We start from the raw sequence: 27,238 nt of genomic DNA on the forward strand, positions 1-27,238 counted from the left end.
ATAATATTTTACTATTTGTTAAAAAATATTATTTTATTCATTTTTTAAAAATAAAATGATTATTTTTTTATTTTTTTAAACCTTGAGCTCGACTCAAATTTGAGTCAAGCTCAAGTTCGACCTTTATATTTTGAGTTCGTCGAGTTCAAACTCGAGTTCGAGCTTCATAAATTAAGTTGGAGTTCAAGTTGATTAGACTAAAATTTGATTCGGTTCGACTTGTTTGCACCCCTAATCTGAATGCATATTAGAATAATAATAAACGGATAGCAAGAAGCAACTACAAGAAATACATATGATCTCAACCCTTTTAGGACTAACTCCACTTTGCACACTAAACATATATCACTCTCCTACTTTGCATCTTAAACTTTAATTATGAACACTTTACACTCTAAGAATACGTTTGATAAAACTGAAATCTGAAAAATAAAGTCTGAAATCTAAAATTTGAATTCTGAATCCATTAAGTTATTAAATTGTTAAGTATTAAATCTAATATATTTAAGTATTAAATCTAATATCACATTCAGTAATAAGTGAATAACTTATCACTTAATTTTGAGAGCAAGTTTTGCCTAAAAAATTCAGTGTCACTTAATTAATTCAGATGTCCAATTTTTGGTTATCAAACGGTCTAAATATGTTAAGATATGATACTATTAAATTTAAGTGTTGAACTGAGTTATCAAACAGGACCTAAATACTCAAGTTTATCTCATTTAAGTCTAATCAATAATAATTTTAGCAAAATTAATAGTGGTCAAAACAGCTAAGTGCTTGTAGTTAGAACAAAAAGTAATTAGTGATTAAATTTAAATGGGACAAATTTGAGAGTAGAAAATGAAAAATGTCCAAAATTGAGAGTTTAAAGTGCAAAATGTCCAAACTTAAAGTTTAGAATGCAGAGTAAGAAAGTGATACAAATTTGGAAGTACAAAATGGAGTTAGTCCTCAAATTACATGACAAATGCTTTGCAAAGAGTTGAGAAGGTAAGCTAGGGAATTCCAGAGGAATAAACGTTAAATGTTTTGCACGGTGTTGAGAAAGTGTTAGAGAATTCCAGAGGAATAAACATTCAGTTGCGTAATTGCTAATATTTTTCCTATTTTGTTCTCAGTATTGGTAGCGATCCAAGAAAAGATCGTTCAGTTATAATTGCATGTCACATGATTCACCAAAATCGTAATAAAATGTTCTAAAACACTTCCGAGTCAAACGGTAATGATTCGAAGTACCTTTTACACACTCGGAAATCTCCCTGTCGCTTGAATATGAAGAATATGAAAGCATGTGGTGAGAAGAAGGTAATTTCATGTATGAGAATTAAACTTACTCTGGAGAAAGCGTGAGATAGGACTTAATCGTCATTATACAAAGAATTCAGAGTTTCGGGTACAATTATTTAAACAAATATAGAAGCGTTGATTAATCAAATATGTTCAACATCCACAATCAATTAGGTTTAAATTTTACAATTTACTGCTACAATGTGATTTGTTAACTGGGATAAAAAAACATTAAAATTTAGATTACAACGTGAGAAAGTAATATTCTGCAATCTGCATATGTTGCTTCAGTGTTGCGATAACCATATGATGTCAACTAAGATTACGAATGACTATAAATTAAAATTGTTACAAGTTAGATAAAGATCAAAGCTATCAAAGCACCACAATGACCGTTCGCATCTATCTTACCATGTCAGATCAGCAAGTCAAACAAAAGGAAAGTTTCACTTGGAAAAAATAAATTCAGAACACCTTCGAATTCCCTTGGGATTCCTCTTGTTCGCTGCAGGCAGTAACTGATCTATGTAGTCTTCGGATTATTCTCCTAGAAAACAAATTTGTACAAACAGGTACAGCATAAGTTGAAGCCATTCTTGTCCAGAAAGAACCATAATCACTTGGTTCAACCAGTCAGCTCTTCCATTAAGCCCTGTGAACCAGGACACATTATACTGAGATCTTGGGCAAATTATTATACAAGAGTACCACAACATAAGAGTGAAAATTGCCTGGGAGATGTATTGCTCAGCATCAGTTCTTCTGAGAAAAAGAATTGCATGGCGAGCTAAGTTAGCTGACTGATCACTGAGCAGAACATTTCCAATATCCTCTAGTACCCTCACTTTGATGTAGGGATCTTTTGGCGGGACCATGTCCTGGCATTGGCAGAAAGACATTTGAGACAATATGCAGTCTTTTTGAAAGAACAAGTTCACATTGCAAACCAGTCGCAAATTAATCAAAAAATCTGCAGACTTTGCATCAAATCATACTGAAACATCATTCAATGCAAGACACTTGTTTCTTATCTGCCTCCTCGTCCAATCCAAAATGAAGAGAAAATAAGATAAAGCAAGATACAAACTTCCTATCAAAGAAGAATGCCTAAAGGGACTTAAGGAGCTATACACATCTCTTCAGGTACAAGAACAGGAGAAATCAATTTCCTAGAATGCAAAATAGCAGCAGGTTGAACTGCTACACCTAAAAGCAATAAATCTTTTAACTCCAGTTTGTGAATGCATTCATCTTCATTGTGAAAATGCCATCTTCCAAGACTTTAAGGCTAATTTAGTCATAGTTGCTGGTCACTGGATAAGCAAAAGAAAATGCCAAAAGTGCAGAATTCAGTTGCATAAAGCTGGCTAAGTTCCTCATACAATTAGCATGTCACTTGGAGAAGTCTCACACGACATTATCATCATACAGAATTAGTTAGTTTGTGCAGCAATACAGTCGTTTAACAATTGCTTAAGATCTTGCTATATTCCTCATTCCAATGAGCCTTATAGTTCCTTAAACAGTGAAATTTCTTAAAAATTTAAGGCTATGGAGGAGATAGGTTTTTTACCACAGCTAATCAAAATGAAGATCATCATATAGAATTAGTTAGTTTGCGCAGCAATACAGTTGTTTAGCAATTTTTAAGGCTATAGAGGAGATAGATTCTTACCACAGCTAAATCAAGATCAAGTTCTGACATATAAGATTGTAAACTTGCAGCATGGTTCTTGAAATATTCTTTCTCAGAGCCAGTGAGCTTCTCTTCTATTTCTTCAGGCAGAACTCTCTCAACAGCCCATCCCAAACTTCGTATAGTTTCTGCTCTATTATACCTATGAAGTCACAGATGCAGATTTTATTAAGCAAGATATGAAACCACACAAAGAGGACTCAGAAATGTTTACTGAAATAAAAATGGTGAAGCAGATGTATCTACATACACATAAGCCATCAAACAACGCTTGTTGCGGAGTAGAGAAAGGTGGTGGATGAGTGCCCCCGAGTTGTGAGCTTTTAGCAACTGTTTTTCTGATTCTTCTAATTCCTGGTTATTAAGTTTCTTTATCTCTTCAATCTTCTTTAGCTCTTCAATTTTCCTGCATCATATCAATATGATTAATGCTTTGAATTGGTTGACCACATGCGCCCCTGAGGCACAAGAAGACCAGAGATGCTATATATCAATGATCTATGCACTTGCATCTCATCCATAGGTGAAAGAGAGAGAGAGAGATCAAAGAAACAAGGGATCGCCAGGTGAAGACAACTAAGTACCTTCTTTTTTTCTTTTTCTTTTTTCTAAGGAATATTAGTATAGTTCAATTCAACTAAAGCCAGAAATTAAGCATAAGCTAACCCGCCACCGATTTAATAGTTGTGATTAAATCAAGTTTCCAAAAGTAAGACTTGTTTCAGTTAAGTCAGAAGCTACTTTGTGTAAAAACCTAGCCTTTCGACAAGACAAAATGGTCATAAAAGAGAATCTTAGAAGCTTCTCAAGCTCAAGCATTTACTTTTCTAGTTAGAGACCAATGTCTTGGGGCTAATGTGGGATCCGCCCAACAGCCTACTGGTTTAGGTAAATATCTAGTGCATTCGCCAATGGAGAAGTCATTTTTGTAGGAGAAACCATGTGTTTTTGGGACCTGCACACTTTCTGGTATAAAAAGGAAATAAAAACACAAAGAGAAGAAAGAAACAATAAAGGAATCGGATGATGAAGCCTGCAGTGTATCTGCTTGGAAAAAATTCAATCTATTACACCATTAAACATGAGGCATGATTTTCATCAAAATAAGGACATTATATTACATTGAAGATTCAAATCAAGTGGACTGAAGTAATTCCTTTGGTCTTAAATTGCTTGAAAACTATCTCACTTCACTTTTTTTTTTGCTTTTTCTTTTCCTTTTTTTTTGGGTTAAAGTATGAAGAAAGGATGAGTTGTCTGGCACTCATGAAAAATGGACTTTTTTTTAGTACAATTACGATAAAAACCAACCAGCAATGTAAACAATCAGATTATCAGCAAAATGATGCTTTCTTCTCTTTATTTCCTTGGTGACTGTCTATCTATCGTTTAGAGGGTCAGAAACAAGAATGAAGATGGAAAGTCAGGCAAGGACATCTAAAAGAGGCTGCAGCACATGGCCCACATTCAACAAGAAACTTACCTTATCAATGAGCCAAGGTGATGGAGGTGGCCTGTACATTCATCGATTACTTGGGCAAATAGGTCATTCTGCATGGAGAAAATATCAGAAACAAAAGGTGGACAAAACTCAATCAGCCAAGTTCTTGGATAAATACTTCAATTGCGAAGATAAGAAACAAGTTTAAAGTTTCAAAATGAATACCCAACAGTTCAACACTGATGAGAATAAGCAAAGACATACAAAATTATGTGAAGGAACAAGAGCCAAACAAGATTAGAGCAACAACAACCTACAAATCTATGATATGCATATTCTGTGACACAATAAATGAGAGGCAAAAGCAAAGTAAGTCGATGATTATGCAGGCTTCACATCAGAATTCCAAAACTATTTCTTTCTGCTTAAACTAGAAAATGAACTCCATTTGTGCATCAGTTCATGCTGAAATTATGGTCCCACAAAAATCTGTCCGTGAATTTGTATTTTTAACTCTCAGATATATCACCAGCATTTGAGAGTTAATTATCCTTATTCTACTATTTCAGGGACCTGATATGCTTTTCTAGCTAAAGTAAGTGGCAGCACAACAGAACAGTGGTGACAATTTCCAGCTCCAAAGACACAACTAAACATCGTTTGGGACACAACCAATTGGCCAATTCTTGTTTCAGTTAGCCTATCTTGAAAAAACTGCATATAGCTACAATGACCAGGACACAAACCAACAAAACCAATGCATTTCTATGCAGTGAACTATCAATTAAACCACCCTCCCTTTCGCCCAACATGCCACAGATTGAAGACACTTACATTAAAAGCTGTGAGTTGTCCAGGTTCACTGCTCGCAAGTTCTTTCACTAATTCGCTTCCCTTTTTCCCATACATTCCTCAGGACTGAAAATTAGACGACTCTCTGGTTCAACTGCACCACATAAGCATTTCATCAAACAGGTCCTCCACAGGAATATACTTCTATTTACATAGTTCACAAGTAGACTGAAATCTTCTTACTAAATGGCACGACAAATTATACAGCTTCTGTATCATATGCGTGAAATTGATCTCTAAACCATACAGATCTATTTCAAAGTCCAATACACTTGTGAAATTATCAAAATTAGTACATCCGTACATTTTCGTGCGAAAAATTTTGAACGAAAAAAAATAAAAGAGATAATTCAAGCTGAAATAATGAAAATTGAACCTTACCAAAAGAATTATAGAAATGACGGGATAAGCGAGATAGGAAGGAGAAAATTTTGTGATTGGAGTAATTAGCTGTGTTTGTCATGTAGTAATTGGTTATGGCCGGCTGAGGGATGCTTTGGCGGGAAATTTTTGACGAGCTTTCAGCTTTAGATCTATTTGAGAATGCATTCCCCGCCCCGCCCCGCCCCGCCTCCAAAATAACATAAAGGAAATAAATGATACAGCCATACAGGATAGGGGCTAATTTTACAGAATATTTCCAAATTGTGCTTGGATTGGAGTGTTTTTCAAAAATAAGTTTTTAAAATAGAATGTTAGGTTAATACATTTCAAAAATGCTACTAAAAGCATCTAATCCATACAACCTCAAATACAAAATGGGTTAATACCACTTTGTCCCCCCAAACTTTGGACGATTGTCCACTTTAGTCCCTAAACTTTAAAATAGGATACTTAAGTTCCTAAACTTATAAATACCTCCCACTTAAAGAAAATTGTTAACAAATCCTGAATGCCGTTGGTGGTCGAAGTATCCCATTTTATAAGAGTTTAGGGATTCAAATGTCCCATTTTATAAGTTTAGGGACTTAAGTGGAAGGTATTTATAAGTTTAGGAACTTAAGTGTCCCATTTTAAAGTTTAGGGATTGAAGTGGGTAATCGTCCAAAGTTTAGGGGGACAAAGTGGAATTAACCCATTTAAAAATAATGATATACTACAAGTTACAATGGCATACCTTTTCACATGTCCTGCTCAAGTGTTGGGTAATTTATATGAATCTCACTACGGTTTCTCTGTGTGGTTTGTCAACGAAAACTATAAAAAGGCAAAAAAAAAAAAAACTTAAGCCAAAAAACAAACTAACAACGTCTTTAGCTCCCCTATCTTGGGCTAATTTCTGAGAATATTGTCCAAAAACAAAAAATTCCAGTTAATATGACTCTAACATAGTTCATTTTCCAAATTATGCATGTCATGTTGATTCAGTGTAATAGAAAATAAAAATATATTTTTTTTTTAATGTGACCTGGCACGCTAAAAAAAAAAAGGCTACAAATAGTGTGCAAAATCCAGTTAATATGGCTCTAACATAGTTCATTTTCCAAATTATAATTGTCGTGCTGACAGAAAAAAAATAAATTTAAAAAAAAAATGTGTTGGCACAACAACCTAGGTGTAGCCTTTTTTTTAGGCAAATTACACTTTACCTCCCTATGGTTTAGTATTTTTTTACATAACTCCCCTATAGTTTCAAAAGTCATGCATAACCCCCTCGTGATTTGAATTAAAGTGTTAAAGTGACAGAAATGATCATTCGTAATGAAACTTTTGAAAATGTCAAAATTACTCTTATAAATACATGATACACTAACCCCGTATGGTTTTATGTTTTACCATATAACCCCCTTATGATTTAATATTTTACCATATAACTTTCTTATGGTTTCTAAAATATACACATAATTCTCTTTGATTAATAAATAATTTTCAACTTTACATAAGGGTATTTTTGACATTTTATGTGATTCCGTTACAAATGATCATTTTCATCACTTTGACATTTTAATCCAAATAATGAAGGGATTATGTATAACTTTTAAAATTATATGAGAGATATGTAAAAAAATACTAAACTACATGGGGTAAAGTGTAATTTGCCATTTTTTAACACTTGGAAACCACACCAGTTGAGCACATTTTTTAAAAAAAATTAGTTATTTCTTGCTTTGCTAATTCAGCATGGTAGGCACAGTTTGGAAAATGAGCTGTGTCAGAGCCATATTAACTGAATTTTTTTGGCTCCATTTGGATTCACCTATTTTTCAAATACAATATCACAGTAATAAACAAATAAAAATAATTTCAAAACATTTCATCCATACAATATATTAAAACAACTCTCAAATATACCAAAAAAATAAAAAAAAAATTTTAATTTTATAATATTTTCCACCTATCATCACCAATCCCACCCCCCATTGCCACCACCCTCTCATTCTTCGTTTCTTCTCCCTCTCCTTCTCCTCCCTCTTCTCTCTCCCTCTCTTTCCTCCTCCTCTATTCCCCTTCTCTCTGTCTCTCTTCCTCGCCACCCCTGCCCCTCCCTTGCCTCCTCCAATCTAGTTTCAACTAGATTGTGATTAGGAAGAGGGGAGGAGAGGGGCCAGATTGGGGAAGGGAAGGGAAAGGCGAGGGTGACAAGGAAGAGAGACAGGAGGATGTAGAGGGTGATGGTTGCGGTGGGTGGGGGTAATAGTTGTTGTAAATAGTAGTGTTAATTTTTTAAAAAACTCTAAAAAAATTTTTAATTTTAAAAGATATCCCAAGATATATTTCAAAAATTTCTCAAAAAATACAAAAAAAAAAATCTACAGTAAGAATTTTTTATGTACACTATTATAGTAAAATATTTAAACTATTTCAAAAACACCTTTAAAAATAACTAATCCAAACAAAAAAAACGAAGCCTTGATTCCAAAACCACACCTGTGTATGTTTAAAATTTTGACAGTATTAATGAAATTATTCTATAAAAAAATTAAAATAAAAATTTAAACACTAGAATTTTATGGTCTACTGCATCATATGGATGAAAACCTACTGTAGCAGCAGCTACATAGTAAAAAAAAAAAAACTTTAAATAGTTTAGACAAGATGACTAAAATTTTGAGCACAGATAAAATACTTTTTGACAAGAACTGTTATTTTGCAATTGTTTCTCCACATCTCCACTTCCAAGGATATTTGCATAGGTTTTTTTTGGCATAGTTAATTTAATTGGGATCGCCTTAGATTTGCAAATAAAAAAGTTTTCTGCTTGGCTCAAGGGAGCAGACTTTGAAAATTTAAGGGGCAAATTCGAGAAATAAATTTAGAGAGGGCTCGATCAATGCAACCCAGAAGTTGTTAGATGTCCAATTCCAATTTGGATTGAGTAAGATGTCTATGGCGTGACAAACCCTCGTCTAGTTAATGTGCTATGGGCCTTTTACGCCAATGCAATGGGCCTTTGGCCCTCCATTGCACAAAAAAAGAAAAAAAAAGAAAAATTTTTGTCTTTTAAAAATGGGATAATTTTAGAAACCTCCTTAAAAGATTTGTGATAAATAGTACCCTTAAATTTTAAAAGGATCGCTTACCTCCCATATTTTTATTTTTTGTAACATTACCATCCTATTTCAAAATATATTATTAAAAAACTCATTTGTGGATAAAGAATATATTTTCATTTCAATATTGCCTTTTTCATGTGAACCATTTTGTTTATATAACAAATATAGTTAATCTCTTAACTTTTGAACACTTGAATGATGTGATTTTTTAATTAGAATCACAAAGTGTTAATAAGATTTGAAAGACCTTTTAATAATTTCATGTCATCAGTTTGCATAAGAAATATGAAAAAAAATTTAAATTCCAAATAATTATGAAAAAATTTAAAATTTGTCTGAGAATTTTACAAGAAAGATAATAGCATTTTACACCTTAAAAACACATCAAATGTGTTTTCAAATTTATAGTTAAGAATTTTATCTTATTTAAGTTTTCAAGTGATTAATCTAGTCAAAGGATTAGAAAACTCGAAAAAAAAATTGTATACAATTCATAAATCCTTAAGTTCATCCATAAATACAACAGGAAAGAAAGGAACCCCCTCTAGCATATGTCCATTATTTGACATTGACTTGGCATGTAAATAAAGGTAATGGTTGTACTTGGTCTTTTACTTCCTTTTTTGCATCCGTTATTCCTTTCATGTAAGCTTACCATCTGCTTATACAAGGCCTTAATTTTATGGGGAAAATACTAAATATAGATAGCTTTAGTTGCTGCTATTACTAGAGCATTAGTTCTTTTTTTTTTCCTGCGGTTTAGAGAGAAGAGAGAGCAAGAGTGCAACTCTTCTTGAATGTTTGAATACCTAAATCAAAAGTTACAATGGAGAACAAAATAGTGAAGTGAGTAGGGGAACAGTAAAGTATAAGGACCGGCTTCATGCTCCTATTCGTGGAAAACCGTGAAAGAGCTTAATATAGAGTACAGCTAAGTTGCAGCAAATCATGTTCAGATTATCTTGTATATCTTTTCAAATGAGAGTCACTTGAAAGTTTTCAAGAATTTGCCTTAAAATGAAGAGTTGTTGAGCATGAGTACTACTATGGCCATGTAGGCCTTTTCTCAGTGTCTTCTTGAGCACAGAGTAAGCCTATCTAGCAACGTCTTATTAGATGCAAATATGAATATTTGCATCCAAAGATGGTGAATTTTGGTATAGCATCGACCTTTTTAGATCGCGATGGATAATTCTAAGTAGTGTGTCGTCATGTAGATAAAGAAGTCTTTGGACCTTCCTTCTATGATCTCGTATTATGTTGACTAGTCCATTGTCTGTTGCTTGTTTTTGCCTATATCATCATGAAACCAAAAACTTCCCTGTTAATCTCGTGAAGTATGATAAAGCTTTCCACAGGGTTACTATCTTTCATCACTTTTGTATGCTTTGATGCAGTTAATCAGGTATTTCTTACTAATGTGTTCACCTAGCGGAAGGAAATTAGAAGGGAAAAAGAGAAAAATCGAAGCACGGATTAAAACAGACAAAAAATATGGCTCCATTTGAATTAGCTGTTTTTAAGGTGTTTTTGAAATATTTTACTAGAACAGTGTATATGAAAAACTTTTTATTGTAGATTTTTTTGGAGAGATTTTTGGAATATATTTTGGAGTACCTTTAAAATTAAAATACATTTTAAAAATTAATACTACCATCTATAACCACCCCCACCGCAACCATTCCCTCCCTCTTCCTCCTCCCATCCTCTTTCCCTCCACTCCCAGTCTTTCCTTATCTCCCTCGATTTGGTCGCAATCTACCCACGACTAGATCATTACCTCTGATCGAGACCAGATCGAGAGAGAAAGGGGAGAGTCGGAGAGTGGCAGGAAAAGGGAGGGAAGGAGGTAAAGGAAAGGGAAAGAGGGGTGGAGGAAGAAGAGGGAGGGAGAGGAGGAAGGAGAAGGGAGGGGGTGGCGACGATGGTGAGTGGTGGTGAGGGAGAGGTATTGGTGGTAGTGGGGGAGGGTGGTGAAAGGTGAAAAATGTTGTAGAATTTATTTTTTAAAATTTTTTTGTGTGTATTTGTAAGTTATTTTTGATATGTTGTATGGATGAGAATTTTTTAAATTATTTTTGTTTATGTATTCCTATAACATTAGTAGTTAAGACTTCTGTTTGGAACACGTTCATAGATAAGAGTCTTCTCTTCTCCTTCCAGGCAATAGCCCAGTACTCGTACCAAATTCTTGTGCTGAAGCTTTGCGATTAGGAGAATTTCATTTTTAAATTATTCGAACCAAACTTTTAGATAGTCTCTTCATAGCTATTATCCATTAGGAATTGTATCCTTAGAGCATATGAGAAAAAAAAGAATTGTAAGAACAATTTACCTCTTAGCATGTGCCTTGAGAATCCAATAAAAGACCAATATATAAGCATTCTTGCAATGAATCACCAAATATTCCTGTACTTTGTAAACTGATCCAAATTCACCTCCACCAAGCCTATTACCAAAGATCGAAATTGTTTGTTGCAACCTGAATATCACTTAGATTATAGTTTAATTGTTTCATGCTTGAGATATCAATCCCATCTAGATAAGAAAAAGAAGATAAGAGTCAAGAAAGAAGGATATGTAAGTATATATAGAGCTGTTTCCATTCGTTTTACTTTTCCTCCTTAAAATTACTAGCATTTTTTGCTATGATTTTGTACCTTTTCCTGATCTACTTGTTGCTTCACAACAGATCAAGATGAATAGCAAACTGGCAATAAAGACTCATAACAAGAGCGACTATGATCCGACTTTTACAATAGTACAAGGATAGATATCATAATTTCTTTACCACCGCAGCACTACAAACAAGGCATAATCAAGTTAAAAAAAATTTCGACTCTTCGGTGGTAAGTAGAGTCCTATACGAGTTAGTGTTCAATCCAAACAACAAATTCCTGATACCGCATCACTTTAAAATTTTCAACATCCTTTCTTTACAATCGCAGCACTACTAACAAGGCATAATCAAGTAGAAAATTGTTTCGACTTTTTAGTGGTAAGTACAGTCCTATATGAGTTAATGTTCAATCAACACAACAAATTCCTAAAACCATATATGAAAACTATACTTAAAATTTCACAATCGGTGCTCACTAACTAGTTCCAAACACCTCAGTCAACGACTTCATCAGAATCATCTGAGGAGGCAGCCTGATCCTCATCATTATCCTCAACTAGATGATCATCATTGTCTTCAGCTTTCTTTTCCCCTCTTCAATGATCACCATACCATGGTCATTCTCATTAGCCTTATCATCATCGGAATCATCTCCATCACCTTCCCCGTTTGAACCAGCATCATCTTGCCCCTTCTCTGAACCAGCAATATCTTGCCCCTTCTCATCTGAACCAGTATCTGAATCCTCCTCTGAACCAACATCCAAACTAGTATCATCTTGCCCCTCAGTACTAGCATCATGTTCCCTTTGTTCTGAAACATTAGAAACCTTAGTCTAGTCATCGTCCCCTTTAAAATTTTTGGCATTATCTTCTTGCTCAAAACTAGCATCATCTTCCTCCTCATGATAAACTAAATTTTTAAAACCATACTTTGATCATTCTCCCAAATTTCCTTCTTATAACCATCGAAACCATCTGCATTTTCAATGTCAACATCCTTAAAATCATCATTGGCATTCTCACAGTCATCATCGCGTTGCGCCACAATAGAAGTAATGTGTTCATTCCAAAAAGCTTTCTCACTATCCAGATTAACTCCAAACTCTAGAGTTACAGCACATAGTATAGTCCTATGTGAGTTAATTTTCAACCAACACAACAAATTCCTGAAATCACATTTGAAAAAAACACATAAAATTTCAACAATTGGTATCTCACTAATTAGTTCCAAATACCTAAGTCAACGATTTCACCAGAATTATCTGAGAAGACAGCCTGATCCTCATCATTATCCTCAACTTGATGATCATCATTGTCTTTAGCTTCATTATCCTCCCATATTTTGATCACCATACCATGGTCATCCTTATTAGTCTCATTCTCACCGGAATCCTCTCCATGATCCTTTCCGTCCGAACCAGCATCATCTTGCTCCTCCTCTGAACCAACAACACATTGCTCCTCTTTATCTGAACCAACAACATCTTGCCACTCATCCTTTGAATCAGCATCTGAATTAGCATCATCTAGCCCCTCGGAACCAGCATCATATTCGTTTTCTTTTGAACCATTAGAAACCTTCGTCTGGTCATCGACTTCATCAAAATTTTTGACATCATCTTCTTGATCCAAACCAGCATCATATTTCTTCTCATGATCAACTAAATTTTTAAAAATATTAATTTATCATTCCCCCCAACTTCCTCCTCATAACCATCGAAATCATTTGCATTTTCAATGTCATCATCCTTAAAGCCACATTGGCATTTTCAGTCATTATCGCGTTTGCCTTGAAAAAAGCAATGTGCTAATTCAAAAAAACTTTCTCACTATCCATATTTATTCCAAATTCGAAATTATAGCACATAATATAGTTTTATGTGAGTTAATGTTCAATCAACACAACAAATTCCGGAATCACATTTGAAAATAAAACTTAAAATTTTAACAATTGATACCTCACTACTAACTAATTTCAAACATCTCAGTCAATGACTTCATTAGGATCATATGAGGAGGCAACCAGATCCTCATCATTATTCTCAACTTGATAATCATCATTATTTTCAGCATCCTTCTTCTACCCTTATTTGATCACCATATCATGGTCATCCTCATTAACCCCATCTTCATCGAAATTCTCTTCATCATCTTCCCCGTCAGAATCAGTGTCATCTTATTTCTTCTCTGAACCAGCAACATCTTGCTCCTTCTTCTCTGAACAAGCAACATCATGCCCCTCCTCCTCTAAACCAACATCATATTGTCTCTCAGAACCAGCATCATGTTCGTTTTGTTTTGAACCATTAGAAACGTTAGTCCGGTCATCGTCTTCTTTAAAATTTTCGGAATTATCTTCTTACTCAAAACCAGCATCATCTTCCCCTTCATGATCAACTAATTTTTTAAAAACCTTACTTTGATCATTCTCCCTAACTTCCTCTTCATAACCATCGAAATCATCTACATTTTCACCAAAATCCTCTTCAACGACTTCACCAGAATCATTTGAGAAGACAGCCTGATGCTCATCATTATCCTCAACTTGATGATCATCATTGTCTTCAGCTTCATTTTCTTCCTTCTCTTTGATCACCGCACCATTGTCATTCTCGTTAGTTTTATTCTCATCGAAATCCTCTCAATCATCTTCCCCTTCCAAACCAGCATCATCTTACTCATTCTCTGAACTAACAATGTCTTACTCCTTCTTTCCCGAACCAGCGACATCTTGCCCCTCCTCCTCTAAACCAGCATCTGAACTAGCATCATCATGCCCCTCAGAACCAGTATCATGTTCCTTTCGTTCTGAACCATTAGAAATCTTAGTCTGATCATTGTCTCCTTCAAAATCATCAGTATTACCTTCTTACTCAAAATCAGCATCATCTTCCTCCTCACGATTAAGTAAATTTCAAAAACTTTATTTTGATCATCCTCCCCAACTTCCTCCTCATAATCATCAAAACTATCTGCATTTTCAATGTCATCATCCTTAAAGTCATCATTAGCATTCTCACAGTCATCATCACATTATGCCTCAATGAAAACAATGTGCTCATTACAAAAAAAATTTTATCATCCAGATTACTCCAAACTCTGGAGTTACAGCACATAGTACAGTTCTATGTGTGTTAATGTTCAATCAACACAATAAATTTCTAAATCATATTTGAAAATAAAACTTAAAATTTCATCAATTGGTCCCTCACTAACTAATTCCGAACACCTCAGTCAACGACTTCAGCAGGATCATTTGAGGAAGCAGCCAGATGCTCATCATTATCTTCAACTTGATGATCATCATTGTCTTCAGCTTCCTTCTCCTCCTCTTCTTTGATTACCATACCATGGTCATCCTCGTTAGTATTATTCTCATCGAAATCCTCTCCATCATATTACTCCTTCTCTGAACCAGCAACATCTTGCTCATCCTTCTCCGAACCAGTAACATCTTGCCCCTCCCCCTCTAAACCAGGATCTGAACTAGCATCATCTTACCCATCAGAACAAGCATCATGTTTCTTTTGTACTGAACCATTAGAAACCTTAGTCTGGTCATCGTCGCCTTCAAAATCTTTAGCATTATCTTCTTGTTCAAAACCAGCATCATCTTCCTCCTCATTCAACTAAATTTTTAAAATCTTTACTTTGATCATCCTCCCTAACTTTCTCGTCATAATCATCGAAATCATCTGCATTTTCAATGTCATCATCTTTAAAGCTATCATTAGCATTCTCACAGTCATCATCGTATTGTGCCTTAATGGAAGCAATGTGATCATTAAAAAGAAAATTTTCTCACTATCCAGATTTACTCCAAATTCTGGAGTTACAGCACATAGTACAGTTCAATGTGAGCTAATATTCAATCAACACAATAAATTCCTAAATTACATTTAAAAAATACTTAAAATTTCAACAATTGGTACCTCACCAACTAGTTCCAAACACCACAATCAACGACTTCACCAGGATCATCTGAGGAGGCAGCCCGATTCTCATCATTATCCTCAACTTGATGATCATCATTGTCTTCAGTTTCATTCTCCTCCCATTCTTTGATCAACATATCATTGTCATCCTCATTAGCCTCATCTTCATCGGAATGCTCTCCGTCATCTTTCCCGTTCGAACCAGCATTATCTTGCTCCTCTTCAGAATCAACATCTTACTCATTCTTCTTCGAACCAGCAACATAATGCCCCTCCTTCTCTTAACCAGCATCTGAACTAGCATCATCTTACCTCTCAAAATCGGCATCACGTTTCTTTTGTTTTGAATCATTAGAAACCTTAGTCTGGTCATCGTCTCCTTCAAAATTTTTGACTTTATCTTCTTAATCAAAATCAGCATCATGATCAACTAAAATTTTAATAATTTTATTTTGATCATTCTTCCCAACTTTCTCCCCATAACCATCGAAATCATCTACATTTTCAATGTCATCATCTTTAAAGTCATCATTGACATTCTCACAGTTATCATCTCGTTGCGCCTTAATGGAAGCAATGGGCTTATTCAAAAAAGCTTTTTCACAATCTAGATTTATTCCAAACTCCGGAGTTACAGCACATAGTACAGTTCTATGTGAGTTAATGCTCAATCAACACAACAAATTCTTAAATCATATTCGAAAACAACATTTAAAATTTTAACAATTGGAGCATCAATAATTAGTTTCAAATATCTCAGTCAACGACTTCACCAGAATCATCTGAGGAGGCAGTCTGATCCTCATCATTATCTTCAGTTTGATGATCATCATTATCTTCAATTTTCTTCTCCTCCCTTTCATTGATCACCATACCATGATCATTCTCATTAGTTTCATCCTCACCGGAATCCTATGCATCATTTTTCCTGTTAGAACTAGCATTATTTTACTCCACCGTTGAACCAGCAACATCTTGTTCCTCCTTCTCCGAACCAGCAACATCTTGCCCCTCCTGCTCTGAACTAGCATTTGAATTAGCATCATCTTGCTCCTCAGAACCAGCATCAAGTTCCTTTTGTTTTGAACCATTAGAAATCATAGTCTTGTCATCGTCTCCTTCAAAATTTTTGTTATTATCTTCATACTCAAAACCAGCATCATCTTCCTCTTCATGATCAACTAAATTTTTAAAAATCTTACTTTGATCATCCTCCCCAACTTTCACCTCATAATCATCGAAACCATCTGCATTTTCAATGTCATCATCCTTAAAGCCATCATTGGCATTCTCACAGTTATCATCGCGTTGGGTCTTAATGAAAACTATGTGATCATTTAAAAAATATTTTCTCACTATCCAGATTTACTCCAAAATCTGGAGTTACAGCACATAGTACAGTTTTTTGTGAATTAATGTACAATCAACACAACAAATTCTTGAATCACACTTGAAAATAAAACTTAAAATTTTCACAATTGGTGCCTCACAAACTAGTTCCAAACACCTCAATCAATGACTTCACCAGAATCATCTGAAGAGGCAGCTTTATCCTCATCATTATCCTGAACTTGATGATCATCATTGTCTTCAGCTTCCTTCTCGTCCCCTTCTTTGATCACCATACCATGGTCATCATCATTAGCCCCATCTTCACCGGAATCCTCTCCATCATCATCTCCGTCTGAACCAGCATCATCTTGCTCCTCCTTCTTCGAACCAGCAACATCTTGCCCCTCATCCTCTAAACCAGCATCATTTTGCCCCTCAAAACCAGCAACCGTTTCTTTTGTTCTGAACCATTAGAAACCTTAGTCTGGTCATCGTTTCCTTCAAGTTTTTCGGTATTATTTTATTGCTGAAAACCAGCATCATCTTCTTCTTCATGATCAACTAAATTTTTAAAAATCTTATTTTGATCATCCTCCCCAACTTTCTCCTCATAATCATCGAAGTTATTTGCATTTTCACTGTCATCATCCTTAAAGCCATCATTGGCATTCTTAAAGTCATCATCGCATTGTGTCTTAATAGAAACAATGTGGTCATTCAAAAAAAAATTTCTCACTATCCAAATTTACTCCAAACTCTGGAGTTATAGCACATAGTACAGTTCTATACGAGTTAATGTTCAATCAACACAACAAATTCGTGAATCACATTTGAAAACAACATTTAAAATTAGTGCCTCACTAATAAAATCTAAACACCTCAGTAAACGATTTCACCAGAATCATTTGAGAAAATAGTTTGATGCTCAACATTATCCTCAACTTGACTATCATCATTGTCTTCACCTTCATTTTCTTCCTTCTCTTTGATCACCGTACCATGGTCATCCTCGTTCGTTTTATTCTCATCGGAATCCTCTCCATTATCTTCCCCTTCCAAACCAGCATCATCTTACTCATTCTCTGAACTAACAACATTTTACTCCTTTCCCGAACCAGCAACATCTTGCCCCTCCTCCTCTAAACCAGCATCTGAACTAGCATCATCATACCCCTCAGAACCAGCATCATGTTCCTTTCGTTCTGAACCATTAGAAACCTTAGTCTGGTCATTGTCTCCTTTAAAATCATCGGTATTACTTTCTTACTCAAAATCAGCATCATCATCCTTCTCATGATTAAGTAAATTTTAAAAACCTTATTTTGATCATCCTCCTCAACTTTCTCCTTATAATCATCAAAATTATCTGCATTTTCAATGTCATCATCTTTAAATCCATTATTGGCATTCTCACAGTCATTATCACGTTGTGCCTTAATGAAAACGAGGTGGTTACTCAAAAAAAAATTTTCACCATCCAGATTTACTCCAAACTCTGGAGTTACAGCATATAGTACAGTTCTATATTTCTGAATCATATTTGAAAATAAAACATAAATTTCATCAATTGATGTCTCACTAACTAATTCTGAACACCTCAGTCAACGACTTCACCAGGATCATTTGAGGAGGCAGTCTGATGCTCATCATTATCCTCAACTTGATGATCGTCATTGTTTTCAGCTTCCTTTTCCTCCTCTTCTTTGATCACCATACCATGGTCATTCTCGTTAGTTTTATTCTCACCGAAATCCTCTCTATCATCTTTCCCGCCCAAAACAGCATCATCTTACTCCTTCTCTGAACCAGCAACATCTTGCTCCTCCTTCTTCGAACCAGCAACATCTTGCCCCTCCCCCTCTAAATCAGTATCAGAACTAGCACCATCTTACCCATCAGAACCAGCATCATGTTTCTTTTGTAAAGAACCATTAGAAACCTTAGTCTGGTCATCATCTCCTTCAAAATCTTCAGCATTATCTTTTTGCTCAAAACCAGCATCATCTTCCTCCTCATTATCAACTAAATTTTTAAAATCGTTACTTTGATCATCCTCCCTAACTTCCTCGTCAAAATCAACGAAATCATCTGCATTTTCAATGTCATCATCTTTAAAGCAATCATTAGCATTCTCACAGTCATCATCGCGTTGTGCCTTAATGGAAGCAATGTGATCATTTAAAAAAAAAATTTCACTATCCAGATTTACTCCAAACTCTAAAGTTACAACACATAGTACAGTTCAATGTGAGTTAATATTTAATCAACACAACAAATTCCTGAATTACATTTGAAAAACACTTAAAATTTCAACAATTGGTGTCTCACTAACTAGTTCCAAACACCACAGTCAACGACTTCACCAGGATCATCTGAGGAGGCAGACTGATCCTCATCATTACCCTCGGCTTGAAAATCATCATTGTCTTCAGTTTCATTCTCCTCCCATTCTTTGATCACTATACCATTGTCATCCTCATTAGCCTCATCTTCATCGGAATCCTCTCCATCATCTTTCCCGTTCAAACCAGCATTATCTTGTCCTCTTCAGAACCAGCAACATCTTGCTTCTTTTTCTTCGAACCAGCAACATAATGTTCCTCCTTCTCTTAACCAGCATCTGAACTAGCATCATCTTGCCTTTCAGAACCGGCATCATGTTCCTTTTGTTTTGAATGATTAGAAACCTTAGTCTGGTCATCGTCTCCTTCAAAATTTTTGACTTTATCTTCTTGATCAAAACCAACATCATCTTCCTCCTCATGATCAACTAAATGTTTAATAATCTTATTTTGATCATTCTCCCCAACTTCCTCCCCATAACCATTGAAATCATTTGCATTTTCAATGTCATCATCATTAAAACCATCATTGGCATTCTCACAGTCATCATCCCGTTGCGCCTTAATGGAAGCAATAGGCTCATTCAAAAAAGGTTTTTCACTATCTAGATTAATTCCAAATTTCGAAGTTACAGCACATAGTACAGTTCTATGTGAGTTAATACTCAATCAACACAACAAATTTTTAAATCATATTCGAAAACAACATTTAAAATTTTAACAATTGGTGCATCTCTAATTAGTTTCAAATATCTCAGTCAACGACTTCACTAGGATCATCTCAGGAGGCAGTCTGATCCTCATCATTATCTTCAGTTTGATGATCATCATTGTCTTCAATTTTCTTCTCCTCCCTTTCATTGATCACCATACCATGATCATTCTCATTAGCCTCATCCTCACCGAAATCCTAAGCATCAACTTTCCCGTTCGAACCAGCATTATCTTGCTCCTCCGCTGAACCAGCAACATCTTGTTCCCCCTTCTCCGAACCAGCAACATCTTGTCCCTCCTCCTCTGAACCAGCATCTGAATTAGCATCATCTCAGAACCAGCATCAAGTTCCTTTTATTCTGAACCATTAGAAACTTTAGTCTTGTCATCGTCTCCTTTAAAATTTTCGGTATTATTTTCTTACTCAAAACCAGCATCATCTTCCTCCTCATGATCAACTAAATTTTTAAAAATCTTACTTTAATCATCCTCCCCAACTTCCTCCTCATAATCATCAAAATCATTTGCATTTTCAATGTCATCATCCTCAAAGCCATCATTGGCATTCTCACAGTTATCATCGCATTTTGTCTTAATGGAAACTATGTGGTCATTTAAAAAATATTTTTCACTATCTAGATTTACTCCAAACTCTGGAGTTACAGCACATAGTACAATTTTTTGTGAATTAATGTTCAATCAACACAACAAATTCTTGAATCACACTTGAAAACAACACTTAAAATTTTCACAATTGGTGCTTCACCAACTAGTTCCAAACACCTCAGTCAATGACTTCACCAGAATCATCTGAGGAGGCAGTTTTATCCTCATCATTATCCTGAGTTTGATGATCATCATTGTCTTTAGCTTCTTTCTCTTCCCCTTCTTTGATCACCATACCATGGTCATCCTCATTAGTCCCATCTTCACCGGAATCCTCTCCATCATCATCCCCGTCCGAACCAGCATCATCTTACTCCTTTTCTGAACCAGCAACATCTTGCTCCTCCTTCTTCGAACCAACAACATGTTGCCCCTCATCCTCTAAACCACCATCATCTTGCCCCTCAAAACTAGCAACCCTTCCTTTTGTTCCGAACCATTAGAAACCTTAGTCTTGTCACCGTATTCTTCAAAATTTTGGTTATTATTTTCTTGTTCAAAACTAGCATCATCTTCTTCTTTATGATCAACTAAATTTTTAAAAACCTTACTTTGATCATTCTCCCCAACTTCCTCCTCATAATCATCGAAATCATCTGCATTTTCAACGTCATCATCCTTAAAGCCATCATTGGCATTCTCATAGTCATCATCGCGTTGTGTTTTAATGGAAACTATGTGGTCATTCAGAAAAAATTTTCTCACTATCCAAATTTACTCAAAATTCTGGAGTTACAGCACATAGTACAGTTTTATGTGAGTTAATATTCAATCAACACAACAAATTTCTGAATCACACTTGAAAACAACACTTAAAATTTCATCAATTGATGCCTCACTAATTAGTTCCAAACACCTCAGTCAATGACTTCACTAGGATCATCTAAGGAGGCAGCCTGATCCTCATCATTATCCTCAACTTGATGATCATCATTGTCTTCAGTTTCCTTCTCCTCCCCTTCTTTGATCACAACACTTAAAATTTTAACAATTGGTGCTTCACTAACTAATTTCAAACACCTCAGTCAATGACGTCACCAGAATCATCTGAGGAAGCAGTTTTATCCTCATCATTATCCTCAACTTGATGATCATCATTGTCTTCAGCTTCCTTCTCTTCCCCTTCTTTGATTACCATACCATGGTCATTCTCATTAGCTCCATCTTCACCGGAATCCTCTCCACCATCTTCCCCGTCCGAACCAGCATCATCTTCCTCCTTTTCTGAACCAGCAGCATCTTGCTCCTCTTTCTCCGAACCAACATCTTGCCCCTCATCCTTTAAACTAGCATCAGCTTGCCCCTCAGAACCAACATCATGTTCCTTTTGTTCTGAACCATTAGAAGCCTTAGTCTGGTCATCGTCTCCTTCAAAATCTTCGGCATTATCTTCTTACTCAAAACCAGCATCATCTTCCTCCTCATGATCAACTAAATTTTTAAAAACTTTACTTTGATCATCCTCCCTAACTTTCTCCTTATAATCATCGAAACCATCTGCATTTTTAATGTCATCATCCTTAAAGCAATCATTGGCATTCTCAAAATTATCATCACGTTGTGTCTTAATGGAAGCAATGTGGTCATTAAAAAAAAAATTCTCACTATCCAGATTTACTTCAAACTCTGGAGTTACAGCACATAGTACAGTTCTATGTGAGTTAATGTTCAATCAACACAACAAATTCCTAAATCACATTTGAAAACAACACTTAAAATTTCAACAATTGATGCCTCACTAACTAGTTTCAAATACCTCAATCAACGAATTAACTAGGATCATCTGAGAAGGCAGCCTGATCCTCATCGTTATACTCAACTTGATGATTATCTTTGTCCTCAACTTCCTTCTCCTCCCCTTCATTGATCACCATGCCATGGGCATCCTCATTGGTCTCATCCTCCCCGGAATCCTCTCCATAATCTTTTCCGTCCGAACAAGCATTATCTTGCTCTTCCTACTCCGAACCAGCAACATCTTGCCCCTCCTCCTCAGAACCAACATCTGAATTAGCATCATCTTGCCTCTCAGAACCAGTATCATGTTCCTTTTGTTCTGAACCATTAGAAGTCTTAGTCTGGTCATCATCTCCTTCAAAATCTTCGGCATCATCTTCTTGCTCAAAACCAGCATCATCTTCCTTCTCATGATTAACTAAATTTTTAAAAATCTTACTTTGATCATCCTCCCCAACTTCCTCCTCATAACCATTGAAACCATCTACATTTTCAATGCCTTCATCCTTAAAGCCATCATTGGCATTCTCACAGGCATCATCGCGTTGTGCCTTAATGGAAGCAATGTGCTCATTCAAAAAAACTTTCTCATTATCCAGATTTACTCCAAACTCAGAAAAAAGTTGGTCTCGGATATATTTTCGAGTAGCAATGAACCAATCACAATCCTGAAGTATCCCATAAAGCCTCTTGACAAGCTTTAGCTAATCAATTCCATCAACAAGATTAATGTTTTCTGCATCTTCAGTAGATGCTTTGCTATCATTATCAGGTGGAAGGGTTGGCTGATCACCATCAGTAGCATCACCACCATCAATGTTTTCCAAGTCAATAGCTTGAACACTAAATGAGTTATTTGAATCTGCAATGATTTTGCAGATAGATCCCTCCTCGGCAACATGAGATCCAAAAGTTACTCGGAACAATGGTATAACTTCTGCTGCTGAAATAGGACAAGTTATAGCACGCTTTGACTAGATGCAGAAATAGTAAACACAAAGCACGTTTGTGTTGTCCATTAGCATCACCAAATTGCTAGCCCCCTCAACCAGCAACTTCTTACACTCTATCTCTGCTGTAGCTAACTATTCTACAAGAGGTTTTACCGCAACACTAAGGTTTTCGTCCCAACCTCCATTCATTAAACCTACTTGAAGTTGGTTTCGAAGAAGTAGATATTTGGAAATTTTTAACTTGAAGTTATTCCAATCCATCCTAAAAAGTTCTGCGAATAGCAAAAATCATTAAAAACCAAGTACTTCAAAATTCTAATTGATATTCGGAACTAATGTCATGGCATGGCCATTCATGAATGACTAATGTGATTCATCAAATTTCAACAACAAACAACATTTAACTCCTGCAACACTTAACCGAAGCAAAATCAAGCAAAAGTCAAAAAGCAAGTGCTCACAATTCTATTTAACAAACATCCAAACTGAATTCCAAATTTATTTCTCCAGACCAGTCAATTCCGAACTAATGTCATGGCCATTCATCAATGACTAATGTCCTTCATCAATCTTGACAACAAACAAATGACTTCTAGATTTAACTCCTAGAATACTTAACCAAGGCGCACCCGATCAATAAATTAGAAATGAGAATCCGAAATTCATCAAAAACATACTTAACCGAAGCAAGTACTTCACAATTCTAATTAATAACCATCCAAACTGAATTCTAAATTTATTTCTTCAGATCAGTCAATTCCGAACTAATGTCATGGCCGTTCATCAATGACTAATGTCATTTATCAATCTCAACAACAAACAACGACTTCCTAGATTTAACTCCTTGAATACTTAACCAAGGTGCAACCGATCAATAGATTAAAAATGAGAATCCAAAATTCATCAAAAGCATTCTTATAATAAAGCACAATTGAGGAACAAATTGGAATAGAGAATTGATTGACAATAGGATAGTATTTCGACTGATGGACAAATTAAAGTACTAACAAAATTATTGAGCGGATTCAACTAAAAAATGTTACATGGAAAGAGAAAATAGGATAGTATTTCAAATTGAAATAACTTAAACATTCCAAATTTGTTCCTCCATTATCAGTCAATTCTACAGTCTGAACAAATCTCATACATTAGAATTATGCTTAACAGGATTGCATTCATGAATTTCAAAAATTCAACCATAGAAATTACCAATTGCTTTTATGGTAACACTTAATTTACTCCCCCTAACTTCAAAGATCGAATCACAAAAGGCAATAAATAGATAAAATGTCTTTTAATCAATTTGAGACTGTTACTTATTCCTTCAATTGCCTTAATCAAGTAGCAGATTGCATCCACGTTTGCTGCAATTCTTCAATGTACTGTACTTTGGGATCATATGCATAATTGTTTGCACTATTTTAGACCATCCAAACTGCTAAGTACGCTCTTGGATTTTTTTTTTTGAGGTGGAAGGGTTTTATTTGTGCAGAGGATTACCCTAAAATATGTCTATAAATCTGGTTTAATTAAGCAACAAGTTGTTAACTTTCCTTCGAAAGAATACAGTACAATTTGAAGCACAATTACATATGAAAGTTATTTTGAACAACACAAAAGAAGAAAATTGTGAGTTTTTTTTTACAACAAATTAGGGTCGTGGAATTTTGCAAATAGAGGGAGCAAAGAAGAATTAGAGGATAAGGAGTACAAGTAATTTCTTATCTTTTTAGTTTACACTTTGGTCGTATAGTTTTCATCTTCCTGTTAATCATATTTCCACACATATGATTTGTATTGAAATTATGGAAAGGATAATTAATCATGTTTACATTGCAGTAATTTATAAGCTAGCTAAGAAACAAGGGCTAATTCCACTTTGTCTACTTTCTCACTTTACACTCTAAACTTCAATTTTAAACACATTATATCCTAAGATCTCAATTTTGGATATTTTGCACCTTAAATCTCAATTTTGTTCCATTTAAGTCCAATTAATGATAATTTTCGCAAAATTGACGAGATAAAGTACAGTGACAATTAATGATAATGTACCATTTTATTTTAATTGCAATCCCTTGACTTTTTTTTTTAACATTTTTTAGTACATTGTCATTAATTTGTATGGTTTGGATCACTAATATTATTAGCCAAATTAACGAGACAAAAGGCAACTCAAATCAATGATAATATATTGTTTTGTTTTTACTACGACATCTTAGCATCTTTTGACCATTTTGTCACATTATCATTGATTTGCTAGGTTCTCTATGCCATTAATTTTCCCAAAGTTGTCATTGATTAGACTTAGTAAGACAAACTGGAGAGTTTAGAATGTTTCCAAAATTGAGAGTGTTGGGTTTGGGTTTTATCCCGCAAACTGTTATTTTATTGGATTTGGGATAAAACCCAAGCCCAACAGAGAGTTTAGGGTGCAAAGTGTTCAAAATTGAAGTTTAGGACGCAAAATGAAAAAGTAGTACAAATTCGAAGGTGCAAAGTTAAATTAACCCAATAAAAATCTAGAGATGCTTAATATATGGCTATTGGCCTAATGGTTTTCGCTTCTTGAATGTACATACTAGTTTAGGGAATTAAAATTAACCTAACGTTATTCACTTCTTCACAAGAAGCGCACCTGAATATATTCCACTACCATTATCATCTAAATCTACCACCATACTTAACGAGTTTTTACCCAATTTAGGACACAAATAGCACACTTAAAAAATTTAAGGTAGGAATTGTCCACATGCCGCAATTAAGAAAAGGAAAAGGAAAAGGTCATTTAATGTGTCAACGTTATGTTAAAAATAGACCGATATAGAATAGCTTTCATGGTCTCGGCGAGAATATTTTTTTCAATATCATATTAGGTATTTCGATGGTTGAGTAATTGGTATATGAGGATGGTTTTAACAACCCTTTGAGTACATCTATTAATTCAGTCATGCAGAATAAGCGAAGCTCCATTTAATTTCCATCTCATTAATTCCTTCAATGCCTCACTTCCTCACCTCTTTCTAACATTGTTTTATTTTCCTCTCCTTGTTTCCTTGTTTTTCCCAAAATCTTTAGATTCTACTTTTTTGTTTAACAAACTCATAAAACAACCGGCTAAAATTCAACATCACCATAAAAGACTTTAATTTTAGACTAATAATAGACTACCAATCACACTCTCGATTAATGTTGATTTATACCCAATTTTTTTACTTTTAAAATTTTGAACAACTACTTCCTCGGATGTTGGAACAAAAAGAAAATCTGGGTAAGTAATTATCCAAAATATAAAAGGATAAAAAAAATTAAAAAAAGCTTAGGTTTAAATCAACATAAATAAAAAGTGTAAGAGCTAGTATATTATTAGTCTAAAATTAAAGTCTTAAAAAATATTGAATTTAATTGGTTTGTTATTTTAAGAGTTTGTAAAAAAAGTTAAAAAAAAGAATCTAAAGGTTGTAGGGGAAAAAAATAAGGAAACAAGGAGGGCATTTGGAGGGGGAAAAAATGAAACAAGGAGCATTTAATTGAAAATATTTTTTTTTTTAAAAAAAAAAAGTAGAGAGATCTAAGGAATAGAGTCATTAAAGGAATTAACTAGATAGAAATTAAATGGGACTTTAATTATATAGCAAGATTGAATTGGTGAGTAAATTCAAGGGATTGTTAGGATCATCCTGATATATTTTTTACTCAGTTTCACGTGTGGGAAGGTGAGAAACCTTGATTGCCCCTACCAAAACATATTGACATAGCCTTGTACAGTACAAATATGATTGACCCTTCAAACATATTGTGTCCTTATTCCTTAGTACATGGCTTAGACTTCTCTATTTAACGACGGTAGTTAACAAGGTGACACCCAAGGAAGACAAAGCATGGCATTTCCTGTGCCAAAAAAGGGTAATCCGAATGTTCGTAATGTTTTCAATGCAAGATCAGAATAGGAGGAAGGGCGTAAATAGGACCCGTCCAAGCAACATTTCGTGTCATCTAGATAGACATCATTGCTACGCACGAAGTGCTCTATGATAATAAATACAAACAAATGATAAAAGATTAGTAAACTTGTAATGAGTCATTAGTCCTCCAATATACACCCAAAAACTTTTCAATATATACATATATATACACACCCAAAAAGAAAGAAGAAAAAATGCA

The 27,238-nt window shown here is 34.8% G+C and overlaps 6 protein-coding genes across 6 annotated transcripts; all 6 read right to left on the reverse strand.

Moving 5' to 3' along the window:
* Window positions 1–1,583: 1,583 nt before the first annotated feature.
* Window positions 1,584–5,807, reverse strand: LOC113768587 (DNA replication complex GINS protein PSF1-like). Its single transcript, XM_027313005.1, has 7 exons — window positions 5,661–5,807; window positions 5,262–5,373; window positions 4,470–4,537; window positions 3,237–3,392; window positions 2,966–3,128; window positions 2,022–2,168; window positions 1,584–1,942 (listed from the first exon to the last, which is right to left on the reverse strand). Exons 2-7 carry the CDS (start codon window positions 5,334–5,336, stop codon window positions 1,916–1,918), a joined length of 636 nt encoding a protein of 211 aa, XP_027168806.1. The 5' UTR covers window positions 5,337–5,373; window positions 5,661–5,807; the 3' UTR covers window positions 1,584–1,915.
* A 6,142-nt stretch (window positions 5,808–11,949) lies between these two features.
* LOC113767911 (serine-aspartate repeat-containing protein F-like) lies at window positions 11,950–14,742 on the reverse strand. The gene is made up of 7 exons (XM_027312115.1): window positions 14,638–14,742; window positions 14,147–14,389; window positions 13,814–14,033; window positions 13,589–13,729; window positions 12,631–13,056; window positions 12,326–12,499; window positions 11,950–12,206 (listed from the first exon to the last, which is right to left on the reverse strand). The coding sequence occupies exons 1-7, from the start codon at window positions 14,740–14,742 to the stop codon at window positions 11,950–11,952; spliced, it is 1,566 nt and encodes a 521-aa protein (XP_027167916.1).
* Window positions 14,743–14,793: 51 nt separating this feature from the next.
* Window positions 14,794–15,658, reverse strand: LOC113767912 (prostatic spermine-binding protein-like). Its single transcript, XM_027312116.1, has 4 exons — window positions 15,643–15,658; window positions 15,348–15,550; window positions 15,046–15,157; window positions 14,794–14,876 (listed from the first exon to the last, which is right to left on the reverse strand). The coding sequence occupies exons 1-4, from the start codon at window positions 15,656–15,658 to the stop codon at window positions 14,794–14,796; spliced, it is 414 nt and encodes a 137-aa protein (XP_027167917.1).
* Window positions 15,659–15,734: 76 nt separating this feature from the next.
* On the reverse strand, window positions 15,735–18,376 carry LOC113767913 (uncharacterized protein DDB_G0290685-like). Its single transcript, XM_027312117.1, has 9 exons — window positions 18,277–18,376; window positions 17,979–18,157; window positions 17,778–17,886; window positions 17,551–17,714; window positions 17,264–17,356; window positions 16,856–17,096; window positions 16,288–16,655; window positions 16,104–16,242; window positions 15,735–15,937 (listed from the first exon to the last, which is right to left on the reverse strand). The coding sequence occupies exons 1-9, from the start codon at window positions 18,374–18,376 to the stop codon at window positions 15,735–15,737; spliced, it is 1,596 nt and encodes a 531-aa protein (XP_027167918.1).
* A 75-nt stretch (window positions 18,377–18,451) lies between these two features.
* Window positions 18,452–20,170, reverse strand: LOC113767914 (spore wall protein 2-like). Its single transcript, XM_027312118.1, has 6 exons — window positions 20,143–20,170; window positions 19,941–20,033; window positions 19,303–19,609; window positions 19,008–19,207; window positions 18,565–18,879; window positions 18,452–18,522 (listed from the first exon to the last, which is right to left on the reverse strand). Exons 1-6 carry the CDS (start codon window positions 20,168–20,170, stop codon window positions 18,452–18,454), a joined length of 1,014 nt encoding a protein of 337 aa, XP_027167919.1.
* Window positions 20,171–20,694: 524 nt separating this feature from the next.
* LOC113767916 (spore wall protein 2-like) lies at window positions 20,695–22,258 on the reverse strand. Its single transcript, XM_027312119.1, has 6 exons — window positions 22,159–22,258; window positions 21,837–22,010; window positions 21,423–21,752; window positions 21,259–21,342; window positions 20,936–21,058; window positions 20,695–20,807 (listed from the first exon to the last, which is right to left on the reverse strand). The coding sequence occupies exons 1-6, from the start codon at window positions 22,256–22,258 to the stop codon at window positions 20,695–20,697; spliced, it is 924 nt and encodes a 307-aa protein (XP_027167920.1).
* Between the last annotated feature and the right edge of the window lie 4,980 nt (window positions 22,259–27,238).

The sequence above is a fragment of the Coffea eugenioides genome, chromosome 4 (genome assembly GCF_003713205.1).
Source record: "Coffea eugenioides isolate CCC68of chromosome 4, Ceug_1.0, whole genome shotgun sequence".
NCBI lineage: Eukaryota > Viridiplantae > Streptophyta > Magnoliopsida > Gentianales > Rubiaceae > Coffea > Coffea eugenioides.